The sequence below is a fragment of the Syngnathus typhle genome, linkage group LG1 (assembly GCF_033458585.1).
Source record: "Syngnathus typhle isolate RoL2023-S1 ecotype Sweden linkage group LG1, RoL_Styp_1.0, whole genome shotgun sequence".
Lineage (NCBI taxonomy): Eukaryota > Metazoa > Chordata > Actinopteri > Syngnathiformes > Syngnathidae > Syngnathus > Syngnathus typhle.
Window position 1 is genome coordinate 7351156 of NC_083738.1, and position 21424 is coordinate 7372579.

Below are 21424 nucleotides of genomic sequence, written 5' to 3' on the forward strand. Positions count from 1 at the left end.
GCAATTAATGTTAATCATTAACGGGTGAAAAGTATTTTGTAAGATTTTATATTGCTTTACAGCAGGGATTTTCGATTAGTTTTGTTCAAGGAACCACCATTATAACCAAGAAGCAACTCGGGGACCACTGTTTACAGCGATTATTATTTTATTTTGCACTGGAGGATAGACCGATACAGGCTTCATCTATAAGTCTATTTGGGGAATCTCAGCTATATTTGACATCATTTGGATATGTAAATGATTCATAAAATTAGCTGGAAAATAAATCAATTCGAAATAATGAACCAATTTTATTTTTAAAAATGTTACAATTATTTTCTATTTCCAATTTTGCAGACCACCTGCAATACCGCCACAGACCGCTAAAGAGCCACAGACCACTGGTTGACAATCGCTGCTTTACAGGATCAAGTTGCGACTACGTAAGAAGGAAAAAGAAGAAAGAAAAAAAAATTATATACAAGCATACTGTAGTTTCATCATTTTGTACATGTACCGCTACCTAAACAACTGACATTCTATACATACAGTATATACTACGCAGAAAGACAAAAAATACAGTTCAGGATTAACCTTGGCAAAGTAAATTTAGCTTATCTAATGGACAACTTTTGCCGCTATTGCTGTTCTCTGACAAACGGCTAAAAAGCAAAATTATTTAAAAAAAAAAAAAAAGTTTTGTTTACCTCTCTCTCTCTCTCTCTGTCTCTCTCTCTCTCTCATATATATATATATATATATATATATATATATATATATATATATATATATATATATATATATATATATATATATATATATATATAAAAAAAAAAAAAAATTCCCCTCTCACCCTCCGCGGGTGGTCTCCCACTCCAAGCTCGGGTCCTCTACCAGAGGCCTGGGAGCTTGAGGGTTCTGCGCAGTATTTTGGCTGTTCCTAGCACTGCACTCTTCTGGACTGAGATGTCTGATGTTGTTCCTGGAATCTGCTGTAGCTGTGTGTGTGTATATATATATATATATATATATATATATATACACACACACACACACCTCTTCCATTGTACTGTATTTTTCTGTGCAAAGGCTTGTAATACTGTTGTACACTAGTAGAAAGTGCGCCGGTCCAAGTCCACTCAGAGATAGATGTGACTGAGCAAGCAGGCCGTGAATTTGAGTGTCTGTTTACATTGTCACCCGAGCAATGCTCCTCCACCACCTTGAACAGCAGCAGTTTGACTAAAATAGAGCCCTCTCGACCAGCCCCAGTCTAAGCAGCTTGCCCACACCGAAATTGGAGCCGGGGGATATTTCGACTGTGGAAAAGAGCAATGGAGAAATTTTATTCTTAAACTCAAGAGGAAAGGTTAGATTATGTCTCCCTTGACGTTTACCATGATGTAATGACCAAACACTCCCCCAAGCCCAAAATACATGAGCATGTCACGGTGTTATTTTCCACATGAATGATGAGGAATTGAGCTATTTTTTCAGCCTTAGTGGGCACCTGATGTTGTACTCACGTGCAGCCCAGTTCTTGTCCAAACAGCACAAGTAGGTCAACAGGCATGCTTTCCAAAAAAAAACATCTAAGTGTGCACAAACCGCAGATGAATGTAATGAATCCAATCTTATCATGCAGCATTTAAAACAAGTTCCAGTATTTGCTGTCAGGCAAAGTTTACTTTTGTGGGTTAAAACACCACTGTGCACAACAGTTTTGAGGAATGGATGAACTATCATGAAACCAGAATATCTGAGCAGGATGTGGCTCTCTAATCTGCACTTTCAGGCACAGTGGTTTGTTTACATGTCAACCAGCTGATGCCGTTTGGGAGGCTTGGAACATCAACACAGTTGTCTTTCTACTTTATATACTAAGCTTGACGAAACAGTAATTATTTCTCCCCACCTCCCACGGCTCATAAATGACCAAACAACAAATTAGCACCACCCCTCAAACTCTCGTTGCTTTATGCAGGTGTACCTAATGAAGTGTCTCATGTGCAACACAGCTTTTGGCCCCTTTCGTCTGTTGACCGTATCTATTTAGATCAGGGTTGAGGGGCTGACACCACCAGTGAAGAAAACAAGCTGCATACATATGACAGTTATGTGAAACTTGACCTTGCTCAGCATGTACATAAGGATTATACAGCTGCATGATTTGCCATTGCACAAGTTCATTTTCATCTTAATCATCCAAGCAAAATGCTAACAGTGGGATATTCTTACACCACACAATGTGTTTGAATCATTATGGAAATGTACTACAAATTGACAAACAATAAAATTGTAAATTTAGTATAACCACATCTACTACAACTAAAACATGATATACATCAGATGTATCAAAAGTACACAAAAAAAACCCAGACATTTTTCACAGCCTTTATTTGGAATTATTCACATTTAATCCCTCCCTCCCACAAAAATAGGAGATTTTCAGTAGGCCCTAACCCTCCTAAACAAAAGTAGACACTTGGTGACAAATAGTGCCTCACATAATGTGGTAGGGGAAATTTACTACAAAAAAAAGTCTGCAGTGAAAAGGCTGGCTTTACATCCAATGAAATGTGAATTATATTGTAATCTTGAATTTGCCAACTTAAAAAAACAAAATGCATAGTACATTGTAATATATACAAAAGATTTTAAAAAATATTTGTTTTTCCTTTCAAATCCTGCAATTGCTCAAGTGAGCAAGTAACCCAACACATAATAGGGTTTTAAAAAAAAACGAAAAACAACACCACCCTATTTTTGTAGCTTCCATTGTTTTTAGTTCCACAGAAGAGCCTTTCTTATAAAAAGGAAAAGAAAACAAAGGTAATAAGCTTATAGGCAAACGCTTTTCGGTCAGTACTGACCATGGAGGTGTTTTGATAGATGACTCTCCACAGGAAGTAAAACTGGAGCTCAGATGTCCATCTCAAACTGGTTGTCATCTGCTCAAAAGGAGCGACAGGGAGAAAAGAGACTTTATCAAATTGCAGGTTTGTGTACAGTATTAACAGGAAAGAAATTGGCCCTGTTCTCTTAATTCTTCAGGAAACAATGTTCCTAACATTAGGACCACTGTTGTTAACTTGTCTTGTCTCTCAATAGTTGCTAGATATGTCAGTAAATATTGCTTGCAAAATGGTGCCAAGTTAGCAAGGCTGCAGACATGTCGTAGCTCTTGCTTGCTACTGGCTACCTTAGCACCCACTCGGGTGACCATCAACTATAAGCTTAACTTTCAAAAGAGACAGCAAATTTGAATTTTTACTTCAAGATCACTGTGCCACAAACATGCACACATCATTGTTTTATTTTTTGGGGGGTGGAGAGGGTGTGTCTTATTATTTATAGTTTGTAGAAGGACAGAAAAATTGTCCAGGGAGAATTTTTCCAGCTGACCTGCAATGACAGTAAATCCTTACTGACTTTCACACTTTTAGAGAAAGAAAAAGAAATTATTTCATTCAGAGTTCATATACTGCTCTACATCGTCACAATTTGTACAAAAAGCAGGTTGTGAATCATGCTGATAAACCAAAGCAAAGAAACTCCTGACGTTTTGATTTTTTTTCTGACTGGTTAAACTAATTATTTTAGTACAATTTCTTAAGTAATTCATAGTAGGGCTGTCACTATCCCTATAGTTTTAGAATTGATTATTTGATGATTCTTTGAATAAAATCGTATTTAGCATAAAAGTGATTTACACCCCCAACCATTTGCTGTTTATTTGATAATGGTGAGCGATTAAAAAACAAAACAAATAAACAATATCACACAACAGAGATGAATGTTGCACTTACAACTTTCCTAAAACTGGTTGTGTTACTGGTGCAGTTGTTGCTTTCCAAAGTTTTCAACTATCTTCTTTTGGCTAAAGACAAAAGCTAATCAGTCTGTAATCATGAATGGCTACAAAAATGAGAGGCTAACATTAGAGAATTTGGAAATTTTCAGTTTAAAATGGCTCTTAAAGATTCCTCAATTAATAAAATAGTTGCTATTAATTTGATCATTGTCTGGTTCTGGATTCATTTTCACATATCTAATTAATATCAAATTGCTAAACCGCTCACGTTAGCAAAACTCTAAGCACACTCACTGTCATTTTGTAACATACACAGAGTGCCCAGAACTCTTTTTGCAGAATTGTAACCACGACTCACTACTTGAACTCAATTTCCACATGATTAACACACTTCTTACAAAACTATATTAGTTGTAAAAGTAGAGTGTGGCACTTCTTAACATCATTTTATCTTATCACCACAAAATCAGAACAGATTAGACTAGAAGGGTGATTGCCATTTCACAATATTATTCTCCGCCAAACTTTTTGCAATTTCAAAAATATATTTGAAGCACAGGAATTACCTGCAACGTCCTTTTCTTCCTCTTCAGCCTCTTCTTTGACATCCTGCAGTTTGCTTAAAGGGTGAGTAGCAGGGCACGTCACCCCCGGGATCTGGGGGAGACAGCATGGTGGTGTGCGTGCAAGAGGGGAGTTTCGGCAATCCAAGAGAAACTTCCTGTCATAGATGATGCGGGTGCCTGTGTTGAGAGATTGATTCATTTTGAGATGAAAAATTTGTAGGGTTAGCAAACGCATGCCTGTTTACAATAGAGATTAGGTGCCTCCAGCATACTCCCCTTACTCCTGTACCCTCACAAACGTGCCTGTTGGGTTAATTTAAGACTTGGCATTTTCCATACGTGTAAATGGGAACAGTGATTTGTATACAGTGGATATAAAAACTCTTACCGGTCAAATGGCAGATTTTGGTATATTCATATAAAAAAGTAATGACAGGTACGTGGAAGCACACATAATTTATTAGTCGGACTTTTTGTGTCTTCTCGGGGGTATTTGTTTTTCAGCAAGAAAATGAGAACAGGTTCCCGCCTCCCTAAGGAAAGTTAGGAGGTCAAGAATAAAGTGACATTTATTTTTTGTTATAAAGGTTTTAAAAAGAAACAATTAAACTGTTGATTTGGTTTTCTATGTGTTTTACACAGAGCAATAGGGCCAAAAGTGTGACTTTTGGGCTAGTCTGGCACACATTATTTGCCTTTACATCGATTCCTATCAAAAGTGTTGCTTCAATTTACAAACCCGATCGCCAAACCAATTAAGTTTGTAAGTAGAGGTACCACTGTACTGCTAAACTGCTTCTCATTGTTTCTGCAGCAATGACCAAAAAAAATTCACTTCAGGCCGTGGATTCGGTAGGCTCAAATGGATCCAAATTCTCGACTGAAAAGAGAGGGAAAAAGAAGATCCAAATTCTCTACTGGAATGAGAAAACAAACTAAAAACAACAACATTGTTATTGAAGGACAAGCACAAGTGCGCGTTTGCACGTATGAGTATGGGAGTGCAGAGGGGAGGGGTTAAGGGTGTTCTGTCCATGCAATGACTTCTAGGAAATGAGAGTACATGACATTCCCTTTTAAACTCTTTAAACTCTCTTCGAGATTAAAGCCACATGTAGCAGTCTCAGTTGTAGGATTTCTTCTGAGGAGAAAATAACCTCACCAAGTATGTACTTCTCAATGTCTCTCTCGAAGAAAATCAGTGATGTTTACGGTCTGTCAAGAACTGGACTTGGGCCAACTTCCAACACACCGAGCCATGAACTGCCGTGTTGCGTTTTCCATGACAGACTAGTAGTGATCTGCTACTTTTTGATTGGAATTCGACCTATTGTGTTCATCTGATGTGTCTGTCCACTTGGGGGTAAAAACATGTTATGCAATAACTGTACTCTGAGCAGTCATCCGGGACAAAGAGCAATGGGGAGGGGTGATGACAAAAAAACAAAACTACAGAGACTGTAATCTAGGAAGCATTAGACTGCAGCAGTTTCTGTTAGCAACAAATGTTCAGCAGGACTCAGTAATTTTGGCTTGTGTTACTGCTGAATGTCATGTTACAAATAATTGTGTTATTTTTACCCTTATTATACCACTCCCTTTCATGCTCTAGTCTTGTGAACAAAATGTTCTATGTTCCTGCAGTGTAGAGCAGAGAAAGGACAGCCTCCGGCCCCTTTGCAACCAATCCCTTTACTGGACTGGCAGCAGGATATAAACACTCTCTTGAACAAAAAAACAAAGACTGGCTGATACTGTACAAATGATGCTTACAACCGCAGAAACGAATGGCTACTCTGTAAAACGACATTTAGTGTGTGTGTGTGTGCGTGGTGAGGCTGCAAGTGCTTTTTTTTTTTTTTACAAATTAAATCACGTATCCAAAGTTAAGACTTTTTTTTTTAAAGTATTAATCTGGAACACTTATAATATGAAGAGAAAGCCTTGAAAACACAGAGCACTGGATACAGAGCACAGTATTTGGCCATTAAGGCGTTAAAGTTCAAAGTCAGTGCTCAACACCGTACCAGTGTAGTTTGTTTTTCTCGTTACTATGAACATTTTATTTATAGCTACTCGTATGCAGATTTGAAACAACATAGTAGACGCTATGCTAACACGACCCGGACGTTGTGAGATATTTCACACATCCTTCTTAATAGCTAATCATAACAGAATCAAAGTTGGACGCACGTGGGCTTTAAATTTCATCATTAGAGAAGCCTTAACGCACTTGAAAGATCTCGCGAAAACCCCTGCGTCTGCGTGTGTCTATTAAGCGCACATTCCATTACATTAATGTATTTTAGAGAAGTCAGGTAATTTCCAACAATGTAATCTTACAGAAGTCTGCCTTTCAACATTTCTTACCACCGGGCGTAGTGGAGAAGAGAGTCCCCCCGGGCGTCTGGCTGTAGCAGTCGGGAAGTTGAGACCAGTCTTTCAGGGTGAGAACCCTAGTGGGAATGGGGCAGCTCTTCACTTGATTAGTCGACATGCTCACTTATTTTGCTTGGAGCAGTCAGCGGAGTTGTATGGCGTTCGTTTGAAAGGCCGTCAAGATTCACAATGCTCACTGTCAGCCTTCCCAAGGTCTTTGAGACGTTCACGCTGGAAAGCGCATCCGCGTTATAGGTTCGGAACCAAGCTCAGAGGTCGTGTCGTGTCTTCTTCAAGAAGCTACAGCTGCCAACTTCGACCATGTGCTGGATTTCAAGCAGTCGCTCGTGATGTTTTTGTGCAGAGGCACGTGCAGCACGCAAAGAAGAACACGATCGTTTTGGTTACAGAGACAGCCCGTTAGGGCGGGCGCCTGCGCAAAAGAAAGCGGCAAAGACATGATTTGAAACAAGCGCACCCTCTAGATTTGCCAGGTTTCGTCGACTCACGCATTATTCGTACGCATTATTGTCACATTTGTTAATGCAGATACTTGTGTGTTAAAAAAATACTGGCAAAAGTTTTGAATACTTAACATCGTTACAGTATGATAAGTACGGTATGGAATGCAAAAGAGTACATAAGATACTCTTTATGCCATATATATATATACTCTTGACATATGAAAGGATTGACAATAAAGCAGACTTTGACTTTTGACATGGTAACATTATAAAAATATTGTATAACAATACAATTAAATGGGCATTTTCTAACGCAATCATGACTGCTGGTCAATCATTTGAAAAGATTCAGAGTTTTTTGTTTCCGCAGCAGGTTCCTCACAGGACCTGCGGGGACAGCGAGGTACAGTTATGTGCGGCTCCTGCGGATACTCCCCGAACAAGCCCAACAACAGCAGCTCCGTATCTACGGCTTCCCGCTCCTACCGTACTGGTGGCATCTCAGAGGGTTTGCTGCCTCATTCCTACGTGTTCACTAGTCGTACACCTCGCGAGGTGAGACCATTCCAGACTGGAATCCGAACTGAGACCTGTCCAATAATGTGAAGCCCTGGATCTTTTGGTCTTCATTTTCCATGCCAATCAATTTATATATTTAGTAAACTTTTATATATATAATTTTTTACGACATGCTTATGGTTAGCCACCAGGCAATAAAATATGAACTATAATTTCATATTAAATTTGAATTTAAAAAAATTACTTTTTATATAAGGTAGTGTAGTGACTTTTTTCCACAGCTTTTTTAAATAAAATCTGCTCCGACTTGTGAAATTTTCTTTGAAATAAAGTTTGAGATTGAATTCGTCTTTTTTGGGTGTTATATAAATGATGTATTGATTTAAATTTCTGCCAACTCTCAAAAACGGAACTACAGACTTTTATATTGAAATTTGAACCACTGTAGCTAGCTACGTTTATTTTGAAACCTAAGTACTGTTTTTGTTCCGGGTCCCCATACCCGGAAGTAGGTCATTTCCACGGAAGCCCGACAGACTCTTTGCGTGTTGTCTTTTGTTAAGTTGCATGGCATTTAACCAAAATTTTGCGTTCTTAACGGAATATTGGCGTGCATTTGGTGAGTGTCACTAATCTTTCGTCATCTCTGGTTGTCATCAAGAATTCAAGACATGCAAACAGTCAGCCATAACTACAAATTGCATGAAGAAGATTTGCTGTTTACCATTGCAGGACCATCTGAATGCTGTGTGTGCGGACTCTTTTTGGCATCGGCTTTCTGGTGACCTCACGGGCCGCAGCAGTTTTTGCTCAAACGGGGAAATGCCCACTTTCACCTTCATCTAACAACCACCAGAAGAACTGTTACAGTAGCAGACAATCTTCCATCATGGCCCAGAGCATCAAGTACCTTGGGTATGTTTCATAAATACAATTTAAAGTGACGTCTAGTTTTCGTCATACTTGTATTTGTTCTGCAGACAAGAGGAAGCCCAGCGCATTGATGAGGAGCTCTTCAGTGGGTACGGCTTCAGTGTGGACCAGCTGATGGAGCTCGCAGGGCTCAGTTGTGCTACCGCCATCACAAGGGTGAACCACAGTGTCCGTCCAGAATGATCATAATGTGAATCTAAGCATCTCACGTTTTCCATTGAAGGCATATCCACTGAGTTCCTTGGTCAAGCCCAAACCCACAGTGCTGGTTATATGTGGACCCGGCAACAATGGAGGAGACGGCCTGGTCTGTGCCAGACATCTTAAACTATTTGTAAGTGTCGCCATGTTTGATTTTTGAGGAGGCCATCTTTACAACCATCGAGGAAGTTTCCTTAATGACTTCTCCATCTTCTCTCAGGGTTACGAACCCTCCATCCTGTATCCAAAGAGGCCCAACAAACCACTGTTTCAGGGTCTGACCACCCAGTGCCAGAAAATGGAGATCCCATTTCTTACAGAGATGCCCGAGGTTTGTTGTAACAGTCGAAATGGACTGTGTTTAAACGTGACCTTTTTAATTATTTTGTTAGGCTCCTGTGATTGACGAGGCCTTCAACCTGGTGATCGATGCCATCTTCGGCTTCAGTTTTAAGGGGGCGGTGCGAGAGCCTTTTGGTTCCATCATCGATGTCCTGAAGAAGACCACTGTGCCCATTGCTAGCATCGACATCCCTTCAGGTTCCTTCATCTTTACATAGCATTTCGCTCATCCACACTGCTTCCAAGTGTGTTTACGTGACTCTTGGATTTATTTTCCAGGTTGGGATGTGGAGCAGGGGAGCGTCGACGGATTGCACCCCGACACGCTCATCTCACTCACCGCTCCTAAAAACTCTGCCACCCTTTTCAAGGGACGCCATCACTTCCTGGGAGGCCGCTTTGTGCCACCAGCTTTGGAGAGGAAGTACCAGCTCAACCTGCCCCGCTACCCTGAAACTGACTGTGTGTTAAAATTATAAGATTTGGTTCCTGAAATGGTTCCTAACATGCTTTAACCGTTTTAGAATGCAATAAAGAAAATACTTCATGAAAAGATTCAGCCACAGAAAACTACAACTTCATGACTTGGCTCCACATTCTGTTTTTATAAATAACACACGTTATTTTTTTATTTTTGTTTATTTCAGACATTAGGAGGTGGTGAATTAGTAAAAAGCTTTCTTCAACCTCAACAGTCTTACAGGCAGTGTTACGCATGTCATATAAATATACAGAATGTCAACATAATATTTGTACGGTGACTACAGTGTATGCTAATGAATGCATAATGAACTGGAGATGAGGATGCAATCTGTTCCCCTACTCCAAATTGCTTTCATGCAGTTAGCGGGGGCGTTCAGGAGCGATGACATCATCAAAAAGGGGCAGCCTAGATATAGAATTGATTATTGGATTCCATGACCAAAAATATGACGGTGGATTGTAATCAGATTACTAACCTTTGCTATTCTCCAACCTGCACATCAGCAATCACAGTTGTCTTTACTTTCTGAGGCTATCGCTAAATATTCAGCATTCCTGGAAGAAAATAAATATAGTGATCACAATGCTAACAATTTAAGAAAACCTGTTCATATGTGATGAAATATACATACGCGGCTTCTCTTAACGCTTCTTCCCCGGCCGCTGATATTTTCCTGTAGCAATAGATCATCTCGATGAGGAGCCACACTTGCAGGCCGATGATGGTCACGTGATGGTCATGACTTCAGACACGATGGAAGCTGTACCTCTGGTGGCTGTGCACAAGAATGGTGACATCACAAAAGGCTCTTTGGAAGCAAAAATTGGGTCATACCTTTCGCCACCACATTAAGGAGGACCACTTTTCTGATAACGGTGGTGTTCTCATAGTTGTCGTAGGTGAGGATTCGGTTGAAGAAGCAGCGGTACGTCCCCGTGTCGTTGAAGGTGACGTTGAGAATATGTATGGACGCGTCTTGGATGTCGGTGCTCCTCTTGCTCCCGTTCTAATCCAGACGATCCATGAAGATTTCATTCTCAATCATGGGGCCCATTTCATTGTAGGTGTAGATCTAAGAACACAGATCATAAATCCACTTCAGGACTTCTGTGTGTGTTTTATTTACCTCATTTTTGCTGATTTTCAATATGATTGATCTAATCACCTGCACAAAGTCGACCTCTCCTCTGGGCTTGAAGTACCATTCAACAGTGGCGGTAGCTTTGACTTCACTCCTCATCTTACAGGAGATGCAGCCTAGCTTGAAGTCTTTGCCCGCCACCGCCTCAGTGTCCGAGTCGACCTCCGCACACGCCCCATCGCACTGGCGCACTGATTGCAGCGCCACGATACACATCCATGACATGATTCTTTAAGGCCCCACAGAATAAAAACAGAAAGGAAACTTACCAAGCAATGTGCAGGAAAGAAGGCGCAGAATGTGAATTGCAGTCTTGTCACTGGACTGGAGGTTTGTTTTGCAATGGGGTGGCCCCGAAAGTTAGAAAAGTACTTAGTTTTGGTTTTATTTGATCTTTTGGAAGTTATTAATCAATAGTGATAATGCTTAGTCGTAGGAGTGCTGCAGATTTTAAAAGGTATAGGTCAACAAAGCAGAAGAATGGAAGGCACGGCCGGGCGGGCTGGGTTTTCCGCCAGCGTGGCCCGGACGCCCCCGCTCTCGCTCCTCTTCAGCCTCCTCGCACACCGCTTCCGACGCTTCCCAACCGGGGGAGGAATAGCAGGAGATGCTTAGATTCACATCATGATCATTCTGGACGGACACTGTGGTTCACTCTTGTGATGGCGGTAGCACAACTGAGCCCTGCGAGCTCCATCAGCTGGTCCACACTGAAGAGCTTTACTCACTGAAGAGCTCCTCATCAATGCGCTGGGCTTCCTCTTGTCTGCAGAAGAAATACAAGTATGACGAAAACTAGACGTCACTTTAAATTGTATTTATAAAACATACCCAAGGTACTTGATGCTCTGGGCCATGATGGAAGATTGTTTGCTACTGTGACAGTTCTTCTGGTGGTTGTTAGATGAAGGTGAAAGTGGGCATTTCCTCGTTTGAGCAAAAACTGCTGCGGCCCGTGAGGTCACCAGAAAGCCGATGCCAAAAAGAGTCCGCACACTCAGCATTCAGATGGTCCTGCAATGGTAAACAGCAAATCTTCTTCATGCAATTTGTAGTTATGGCTGATTGTTAGCATGTCTTGAATTCTTGACGACTGTTAGGGTTTGCAGAATATGTTAGGGTTTGCAGAATATCTTCATCGTATGATTATGTTGGAATGTAACCTGTAATAATTTACCTAGCTTGTCCGATCTTAACAAAAGTAGTAGAACGAAGTGCTAAGATCTTTTCAACTGATTGACTAGCTGCAGAGGAAGCAATCAAAGTTGCTTTGTTTACACAACGTCGGAAAAGGCCCCCTGCTATGCTTTGATCAGCAGGGAAGGGGCTTCACCCACATCCTGTCTTCCCACACCCCCACTTTCAACCCCACTCTGTTTCTCTCCATAAATATGCACCTGATGAGGCCAGAGTCAGACCTCCATTCGACCATCGCTGTAAGCACAGCTATGAATCGGTGACAGCGGCGGCGGGAAGGTAGGCGAAACGTGTCTCTCCAGCTACCGTCTCCCCGACAGGACTGCCCCCGTTACTGAAAGGGTTCTGGATCACAGCCTGGATGGTAAAGAATGAATCCATCAAAAAAAGTCATTCAATCACTGTTAAAACCACCATCATCGTATGTTTTGCTTTTGCAGAAATGGTCCCAGCTGACTGATCCTCTACTTCTCCTGTAAATAAAGCAAACCAAAATTGGGCACGTCAAGTATTGCAGGGGCATATATGTCACATAATGTTAAATATTAGAACATAACATATATTCTAGAACTATGGTTCCCAAACTTTTGCAGGCTGGCGCCCCCTTGGCTCCCCAGTGAATTCCTAGCGCCCCCCCCCCCCCCCCACAGACACATATGGAAACAAACACCTCTTTCTTGATATTTGGTATGCTGCAATTTGAAAAGAGAAAGGTTAAACACAAATGTGTATTTCACAAATAAAACCCAATTTAGTAAACCAATTTATTTGTTAGCAGTTTTAACTGTTTCAGCAACATAGAATGGTAAATAAACATTCCACCAGTAACCTTCATTGTCTCACTCTTAATATTAATGGGATGGATGTGCTTGGTGCAGGGACATAAGCTTCTCAACATCAGGCTGGAACTCACTAAGAAGAAGTCGTAGATCCCCGCGGTCAGTAATTTCATGTTGACTTGAACTCAAGATGATGTTGACCGCCAGAATGCGGTTTTTATTATAAGATAAATTTCTGAACATTACAAGCTTGAAATTACAAACCTGAGCTTTTGCTTTTGTAGTCTATGCTGTCGGATCTGACTGGGCCAGAGCGGCGTGTGGTAACCGGACCCTGATGCGTCGTCCACTGACTCGTCCTGCTGCACGTGTTGTGTACAAATCGTCAAACAAACGTTCAAACTTCTGACTTCGACTTCAGACTGGCGCCCCCCTACCGCCCCTTTCTTCCTCACCGCCCCCCAGATCTTTCCACCGCCCCAAGGGGGGGCGGTACCGCCCACTTTGGGAACCACTGCGCTATTCTATGTGCGCGATGTTATCCATTCACCGTTTACCTCCCCGACCCGGATGTTGTTTTAGCGATCAGCGAACGGCGTGGGTGATGTTCGATTTCTTTTCCTGTGGGCGTGCGCCCCTACTGGAAAAATTCCTGGCTACGCCTCTGCCCATCTGGTTCAAGAGAAAATAAAGTTGCCAGCCTTGCAGCATCCTGCAGCCGTCATGGCAACCCGCAAGGGAGGGGGTGGGGGTGATGGCTGGTGGGGGCGGAGCTACTGATGTCTTGTAGTGTGTAGTGTGTCTGAGGCTGAGCATGCTGCAGCATCACATGGCGTGGGGATTTTGGGATTGAGATGAGTGAGGTTGATCGTATCTGAAGAGAGACGATGCATTGACAGTCCTCCGGGAGACACCGAGACGGACACTCTTGCTCTTCGGCGAGTAAACACGCACACACGCACTCACGTGAATTCCCACATTGGATATGATCCGCTCCTAGACTATGGCACCGTCAGGTTCACGTAATGTCAAACGAGGCTGCAAGAGAGTTTTCTACTGGATCCCGGTCTTTTTCATCGCACTCATAGTGGCTTGGTCGTACTACGCCTTTGTCGTGCAGCTTTGTTTGGGTAAGAAAACACATGTCTGGGCGCTGGGTGTACATTTGTACATCTGGGTTCGTGTGTGAATCTGTGAGCGTGCCTGTGCCTGAATTTGATCATTGAAGGAGTTTATTATTTATTTTTTTAAATGTGTCCAATAGGACAAGTGTCTAAACTCACTTGGTCTTGACAGTTTAGTCACCATTTGGAAATGTACACATCTTGACATTCTGTAGTTATTTACTGTACAGGCATGTTTTTTGTTATCAAAATACAGTGTCTTCAAAAACCTCACTACTTCCCTTGTTTAAAGACTTACTGTCATGTTAACGCCCATCTTAATCAAATGAAATCCAACAAGTATAGAACAGTTCTGTGTTGACACAAATGGAGTGAGGCCTGTCTTGTTTGCACTCTTCCTCCTATGTGCATTAGTTGTTAGTGTGCAGACACACAGTTGCAAATCTGCCTTTGAAAACTGTAAAACCGAGGGACTAAGTCTTAGCAAATCCTCTCAGACCCTGAACCCGGACTAAGTGAGCGGGTGTCCTGGAATGAATTTGAGTTTGAAGATGACTTGTTTCAAGTTCAGGGTGACATTATTTATACACGGGGTATCGCGGTCCAATAAAAAGTGTCTTTTTCATCCAGCGGAACAAGTGGCGAAACTGTGACAAATTGAGAACAAGAAGATGGGACAGCGGTTAGCATGTGCTCCGCAGACAGATACAGACACGGTTGTGTGGAACTAGCGTCAGATGACATTCGCTCAGCAGCTCAGTTAATCCCATTGTCGGGTTTATATAATTCACCTCAAGCAATCTGTGGTTGACCCAATTTTTTTTAAAGCAACCAACATCTGCCGTTCAACACTCAGACAATCTATTTGCAAGATGTAGCGATTGATGAAAATGTCAACTTTATGATAATAAGAGTATGAGCACACATTGTCAGTGAAAGCAGTGACGTTTTGGTTAATATGAGTTGATCATTTTGGATAACATGCATATAACTTAACATAGATTTGCTTCTTTCATTTTACAGTTTCCATTGAAGACACGTGGGAGAAAGGTAAGTGTTTCATAAAATGAAATCAAGAAGAATTATTGAACCAATGTTGAGTCTTGGAGTCTGTGCAGCTCTTATCAAAACAATTCTTCCAGTCTCTCATCTGAGCCCTGACATACTTCTCCACACCACACTAACTTGGTTAATGCTATGCCACCTTGGTGGAGGTTTTCTACAGCTTTGCTAGGCACATTAAGATGATTCTTTATAAGAAAAGAAGCCTTCCAAACATAATCAGTTGCTAGATATACAATTATACTCCTGTAATATTATTATTATTATATTGACAGATAACCATCACATGTATTTCTCCCTGCTTTTCAGTGCTCTATTTAACAGTGTACCATGTCATCTTCATCATGTTTATTTGGGCTTACTGGCAAACTATCTTCACCAAGCCCATGAACCCTCTGAGGGAGGTGAGTGCGACAATGACACATCTTTATTGACCCTGTGAGTTGAGGCACTGTGGGAAGTCCAGAGGTAGATGGCGGGCTCACTGTGTGATTAACTGCTGCATTTTGGCCTAAGATACACACTGCAGAAGTGCCAAAGGGTATGCTCTTAGCTTAACCAATTCAATGCAGCTCTGCATGCATGCAATGAGATCAGGGGTGTCAAACTCATTTTTTTCGCGGGCCGCATTGTAGTCATAGCTTCTTTCAGAGGGCCATTATGACTGTCAACCCAAATAGATGTATGAGCCCCTCATATTATATACAGTAAAAGCTACAAAACAAACTGACAAATGATTCGTTTTCAAATCAGATGAGTAAAAACTAGTCAAATATTTAAAAAAAAAAGAGATTAAAAGTGAAGACAGTTTGCAATTCTAGCATTGACACATGAATTTGATGCACAATTTGTCTTTGCGGGCCACATAAAATGATGTGGTGGGCCATATCTGGCCCGCGGGCCTTGAGTTAGACACCTGTGGCGTAGACACTGCAGGGGGCATTTGAAAAAGAAAGGCAAATTGCACTTAATTGGGACTTGGGCACTGAATTCCTTCATGAGATGACTATTTCCAATTTGGTGATGGATCGTTTTTTGTTCAAGCGTTATGCTTAAACATGTAATTATTGATGCAAAAGGTTTGAGAACCAGTTAAAGTTGAAGTCTGAGAGTTGTTTGTATCAACATTAATAGTTTCTTTAGAAATATTTCAATTTTCAACTCTCCACGCATTTGCCTAGAAGGGCACCAAAAAAAATGGAGTACTCAATAATTTGATGAACAAAAATCTTTTGGGTTTCAGCTACATGTTGTTCTATTCAGTCCTGCTAGGTAACAAAATGCTTCTAATAGGATTGACAGATATATGGGAGGGAATCAGCAAGCATTGTCAAGACAACTTTGATTTGTATTTCCTTTGTGTCCTGTTCTACAAAGTTCTGCCTGTCCTACTCGGACAAGGAGCTGCTGCACCGTGAAGACCGGGGTGAGTCACAGCAGGAGATCCTGAGGAGAATAGCTAAGGAGCTGCCTATCTACACACGTACTAACTCTGGAGGTAGGTCAAAGTGCAGTTGGCTGTTCATATTGTTATCTGAGCCGAAGTATTTTTTTTTAAACACGACAAACTGAAGAAAATACTGATTAGCATTTATTTATCATTTAATTTCAGAGATATAATTAGATGAGCCATTTAAAGGGGAAGTCAAGCCCAAAATATGTTGTTAGTCTAAACACATCATTTTGATTAATATTGTGTTTGTGGAATATGACAAAAAATCACATAACACTGTTAATTCCAATTCTTCCTCCAACTACAATGCAATTTATTGCTAAGATAATACAAACCAATTTCTATCTAGTATTCAAGTATCTAGCGGGTGTAGTTAATTCACAGATTTGCTCAGAATAATGTTTCCTGATCACTTGCTTGCTTTGACACTTGTCGCTTGGCAGAGTTCATAGGCTCAATCTTATTTGCCCTATATTGGCCACTGAAAGAAGAACAATCATGCCACTGATGCCAGCCGTTTGACTGAATCGTAAACTTGTGGCCTTCAGAGTGGAGCGGTACAGGAAGTCAGACAGACGCAGAGTCGCAGACTAAGAAAATCCATCTGCCAAAAAGCAGCAATATTGAGACAAATTTACCCGCTATATGCATTCATTTAATTAATCATTTGCTCAAGTGCTTGCAAGGCACTGCTGATGGTAGTTTAAGTAAATTGTCTGTTTCCTCAGCAATCCGTTTCTGTGACCGCTGCCAGCTGCTGAAGCCTGATCGATGTCACCATTGTTCAGTTTGTGATAAGTATGTCTTTCTCTCTCCATCTCTGCTCATGTGCTGAAAAAAAAAGTCGAAGTGATGGTGTTCCGACTGACAGGATAGGGTCCAATAACACTGACATTTGACTGTGCTGTGTTTCAGATGTATTCTAAAGATGGATCACCACTGTCCCTGGTATGTACCTTGATGTGGCATAGTCGGGACATTATTTCAAAATGACAGAAAATGCATGAACAAAATACGATCTAGTTACTGATTTGGTTTCAAAAAACAAGTATTTTGACATTTTACGAGTATGTTAATTGAAGTCTTTTGCGACACACCTCCTGCATCTCCTATCCTTCTGCACCGCAATACCACTGTTCTTATGCCGGTCGTATCATTTTATATTGTTGTATTTATCTGCCACACCGTAAAGCCGGTTTGTGAAAATATTCTCTGACAATAATCCGGTCCTTAGTGCTAAAAAGGTAGGGGAACGCCAACTAACGTCGGTTCTTGAAGCTTTACCCGAGAACCGAAGCTAAGATTTCCCGCCATTTTGTGTCGAAAACCGAATAAGTCGACTTCCGGGGTTCCACTGTATTTGAAAACTATTCCACATTTTGTCCACATTTGCAAGAATAATAATGTTATTTTTCTCACTCTTGTTTTATTTCATTCTCTCAGGGTGAACAATTGTGTGGGATTCTCCAACTACAAGTCATTCATGCTGTTTTTGGCATATTCTCTACTTTACTGCCTTTTTATAACCGCGACAGACCTTCAATACTTCATTAAATTTTGGATGGTACGTGCATCATCATGAAATATGTCCAGTTTGCTGAAATGGAATTTGGAAAAACTTAGTTGTTGGTAGATGACAAACATGTACTGTGCATTTTTCCACAAGGCTGGGGGTAAAGCCCATTTTCGTCTGAAAGAATACCTGGTAATCATTTTAGCCATTTGGCATAAACTGAGTAGTAAGTAATTTAGCTCTCACACCTTCTTACTAGAGTAGATTACTTCTTCCAAGATAGGCCGTGCTTGACCAGATGCAGCATCGGCTCTGTTGTCATGTAGTATTTGTGTTGCTTCCCCCCACAGAATGGCTTTCCAGACACACAGGCCAAGTTCCACATTCTGTTCCTCTTCTTCTCTGCCTCCATGTTCTCAGTCAGCCTCGCTTCGCTTTTCATCTACCACTGCTGGCTTGTCTTCAAGAATAGATCCACTCTTGGTAGGTATTTTCTGTATTCTGTCTGTCTGTCTGAATACTGAATCTGGAAAAAAAAAAGAGCGTGTCATGTTAAAGCCAGATAAAAGACTGTGACCCAAGTCTGGGACCTCGGGGCTCCCACAATTCTTTCCCCTCTGCTATATTTAACTCCATGTTATACTTAACTCCATTACAACCATCTCTGTGCTCTCCTATCAGAGGCTGTTCGTGCGCCAGTGTTTCGTCATGGCATCGACAAGAACGGATTCAGTCTGGGCTCCAGTAAGAATTTCCGGCAAGTGTTTGGCGATGAAGCCAAATACTGGCCTTTTCCAATTTTCTCCAGGTAAGGCTCTTTGGGCCCAGCTGACACACAGTATAGCTCTAGGCACCTGAGTTCCCCTGAATCTTTCAACTTTGTGGGAACAATTTGGAAAAGGCCTCTTTCTCTTTGAGGTTCGCTGCAAAAAGAATGATCCATAAAGGCTTGCTTTATTAATGAGTTTAAAGATGACTTGGAGAACCATGATCTCAACTCCATCAGGCACCTTTGGGATGAACCCTTCCTTCCTTCCTTCCTTCCTTCCTTCCTTCCTTCCTTCCTTCCTTCCTTCCTTCCTTCCTTCCTTCCTTCCTTCCTTCCTTCCTTCCTTCCTTCCTTCCTTCCTTCCTTCCTTCCTTCCTTCCTTCCTTCCTTCCTTCCTTCCTTCCTTCCTTCCTTCCTTTCTTTCTTTCTTTCTTTCTTTCTTTCTTTCTTTCTTTCTTTCTTTCTTTCTTTCTTTCTTTCTTTCTTTCCATATCTTGGTCAGATGAGTTGGAGCCTATCCCAGGTTGCTGACTTTGGGCTAGAAATGTGGAAGAAAACTGGAATGGCCATTCATCACATGCAAATACCACAAAGATTCAAACATAGAAATTTTAGCTCACGAGCCACAGTGCTCCACCTTCAAATATATTAGACAAAATCTCTTGACCTGAGACTTTCCAATACTGTCTGCAAAGAATGTGTTTTCTTTGTGTTTCCCCTTCTACAGTTTAGGAGATGGTTGTTCGTTCCCAACATGCCTGGTGAATATTGACCCTGAGCAATCTTCTTCGCCCACAAGCTGCAACCCACCACCGAAGAGGTACATTCAAAAATATTGACAAATAACAACATAAACTTGTCTGCAAGCCAGTGATTTGCGAAGTTGCCCATAAAGTGAGCAGACTAAAGGAACACGTCACATCTGCATCCACCAAGTGTATCGAATTCCCCATCGGCGTTGTAAAGTTCTGCATTCGAACTTTTTTGAAACAATGAAAAACAAACCTAATGCCCTCGCAAACATAGTCAATAGCTGAGATACGGTGGCAACTCCCAGTTTAACACATCGAGATGTAAATAGCATGAAAGAAAAACTGCAATTCTGACCTTTTATATTTTAGACCCAAGTAAAATACTTTTTGCACATTATTATTATCTTTATATCATGATCTTGAAACTTCAGCGACTAAGCAGAGATTTTGAATAATAGATTCAGTGTTTGATGTGAGGGAACATCACTCATTTATAATTACTGTTAAGTTCTGCATTTAAAGAGAAAATCAAGTGAATGTATTTTTTGAAGTGACTTATTTTGCTGCTTTTAAATTGTATGTATTTATACCTCCAGTAAAACAGAAGGTCGCCACTTTCCCTTCAAGCCAATGGGGGAGAGTCAGAGTCGACTGCTTAGCAGTACCACCTCTTGGACTGAAAGTGACATTGCTGCAGATGACAAGAATGGTATACAGTACGATCCTGTACAGTGCTTTTTAGTTGATCATATTTTTCTGACAATATTATGACGATTGTTTCTCACCTTTGTTTAGGAACTAATAATCCACTTATGACTGTGGAAAATGAAGCATAGAGCCCAGATCTCCTTTTGAGAAATGTAAGTTTACATACATGAAGACATGATCTATGAATGTCACTGATGTATTTTTTTCTTTTTTAATAGGTCAGTACTGCGCCCTTTTCAGTTAGATGTGTCAACGGCGGCGACATCACTACTGTATTTCCCTGACATTTAAACACGGAAAGAATGCCTCGAATGTCGGCAGCATGAACCTGTTATTGTCTGAAAGGTTGTGGATTTTCATGTGATAATTCTCAATTCGCATTCCAATGATCTCTATGATCATAGTATGATCGTAGTATGTCCTTGTGATATACATGAGAAAGCACAGAGAGCTGTGGGAGAGCTATGTAGTTGTTTATCTTGTGTTGTTTTTCATAGTGTGGTATGTCTTAATAGGTTTGCCAAATGGTTGCGCATCAAAAGTAGGTAATTCTGGTCATTTGGTGGTGGTGGCAGCAGATACGAGATCCTTTGCATGCTCTCATTTCAGGATATCAAAACAAATGTATCTTTTTGTGGTTAAGTGTACCACGATATGCTCGGAAACAACATGTCTAGAGTATCAATAAGGGCTATTCAGATTGTATTGAGAACAAGTGTACAGCATTGTGGCTTCTTTGCAAAATATATCCAATTGTAAAAGTGAAACTTTGATTCACTGCACAGAGTGAAGTATTTAGCTGTTTTATTAATTTCTTATGATTTAAGCTAAAATTCTCATTCAAGAAATAATCCAGCAAGTTGAGAACAGCAAGTTGTGCAAACATTTCTGAAGCATTGAGCAGTTGGGCATGCATGAAAAAAAATCAAGTTCAGTTGAAAGGGTACAAGTGCATTTTGTCTCTTGCTGAAATTTCACCTACAAGCCAAACATCGCTGTGAGCATGAGTTTTACATTCTGAATTGTTTACAGCACTAAAATATTTTTTTATGACATAATTTATTGAAATTACTTTCACTCTCAAAATTATTCTCTAAAATTAGAAGAATTTAAGCTTGCATTTCTTTATGCCTTACTGTGACAGTCATGGTATATTTTTCTATTCTCTCTGTGTGAGTCTAAACACAGTTTGGTCATGATCTGTTTTTGTGATCTTTGCAACAATTAAAAAAGCTGTGCTTT

The 21424-nt window shown here is 40.8% G+C and overlaps 3 protein-coding genes and 1 pseudogene across 5 annotated transcripts; 2 read left to right on the forward strand and 2 right to left on the reverse strand.

The window, feature by feature from the left end:
- Positions 1-2362: 2362 nt before the first annotated feature.
- On the reverse strand, positions 2363-7137 carry eif4ebp3l (eukaryotic translation initiation factor 4E binding protein 3, like). The gene is made up of 3 exons (XM_061275677.1): positions 6733-7137; positions 4363-4539; positions 2363-2933 (listed from the first exon to the last, which is right to left on the reverse strand). Exons 1-3 carry the CDS (start codon positions 6857-6859, stop codon positions 2905-2907), a joined length of 333 nt encoding a protein of 110 aa, XP_061131661.1. The 5' UTR covers positions 6860-7137; the 3' UTR covers positions 2363-2904.
- A 1053-nt stretch (positions 7138-8190) lies between these two features.
- naxe (NAD(P)HX epimerase) lies at positions 8191-9776 on the forward strand. Of its 2 annotated transcripts, none has more exons than XM_061275655.1 (7): positions 8191-8343; positions 8457-8639; positions 8705-8813; positions 8881-8991; positions 9079-9189; positions 9251-9398; positions 9480-9776. In XM_061275655.1, the coding sequence occupies exons 2-7, from the start codon at positions 8467-8469 to the stop codon at positions 9677-9679; spliced, it is 852 nt and encodes a 283-aa protein (XP_061131639.1). In that variant the 5' UTR covers positions 8191-8343; positions 8457-8466; the 3' UTR covers positions 9680-9776. The 2 variants fall into 2 exon arrangements, with proteins under 2 accessions (XP_061131639.1, XP_061131648.1); XM_061275664.1 differs by having other exon boundaries at positions 8881-8964.
- A 49-nt stretch (positions 9777-9825) lies between these two features.
- LOC133165456 (sodium channel subunit beta-1-like) lies at positions 9826-11682 on the reverse strand (annotated as a pseudogene).
- A 1875-nt stretch (positions 11683-13557) lies between these two features.
- zdhhc2 (zinc finger DHHC-type palmitoyltransferase 2) lies at positions 13558-21424 on the forward strand. 2 transcript variants are annotated; one of them, XM_061275639.1, is made up of 14 exons: positions 13558-13931; positions 14949-14975; positions 15297-15391; positions 16365-16485; positions 17169-17238; positions 17356-17388; positions 17884-18004; positions 18107-18145; positions 18304-18436; positions 18635-18761; positions 19450-19542; positions 20071-20183; positions 20270-20334; positions 20401-21424. In XM_061275639.1, exons 1-13 carry the CDS (start codon positions 13805-13807, stop codon positions 20308-20310), a joined length of 1140 nt encoding a protein of 379 aa, XP_061131623.1. In that variant the 5' UTR covers positions 13558-13804; the 3' UTR covers positions 20311-20334; positions 20401-21424. The 2 variants fall into 2 exon arrangements, with proteins under 2 accessions (XP_061131623.1, XP_061131624.1); XM_061275640.1 differs by lacking the exon at positions 18107-18145 and having other exon boundaries at positions 13559-13931.

Bases quoted from the DNA above. Each gene is read 5' to 3' on its own strand.
- eif4ebp3l (XM_061275677.1), bottom strand. From the start codon at position 6,859: ATGTCGACTAATCAAGTGAAGAGCTGCCCCATTCCCACTAGGGTTCTC. The intron at 4,540-6,732 runs GTAAGAAATGTT...CTCTCAACACAG, and splicing joins CTTCTCCACTACGCCCGGTG to GCACCCGCATCATCTATGAC. The intron at 2,934-4,362 runs GTAATTCCTGTG...CCTTTTGAGCAG, and splicing joins GGAAGAAAAGGACGTTGCAG to ATGACAACCAGTTTGAGATG.
- naxe (XM_061275655.1), top strand. From the start codon at position 8,467: ATGCTGTGTGTGCGGACTCTTTTTGGCATCGGCTTTCTGGTGACCTCA. The intron at 8,640-8,704 runs GTATGTTTCATA...TTTGTTCTGCAG, and splicing joins CAGAGCATCAAGTACCTTGG to ACAAGAGGAAGCCCAGCGCA. The intron at 8,814-8,880 runs GTGAACCACAGT...TTTCCATTGAAG, and splicing joins GTGCTACCGCCATCACAAGG to GCATATCCACTGAGTTCCTT.
- zdhhc2 (XM_061275639.1), top strand. From the start codon at position 13,805: ATGGCACCGTCAGGTTCACGTAATGTCAAACGAGGCTGCAAGAGAGTT. The intron at 17,389-17,883 runs GTATGTACCTTG...TCATTCTCTCAG, and splicing joins ATGGATCACCACTGTCCCTG to GGTGAACAATTGTGTGGGAT. The intron at 18,762-19,449 runs GTAAGGCTCTTT...CCCCTTCTACAG, and splicing joins CCTTTTCCAATTTTCTCCAG to TTTAGGAGATGGTTGTTCGT.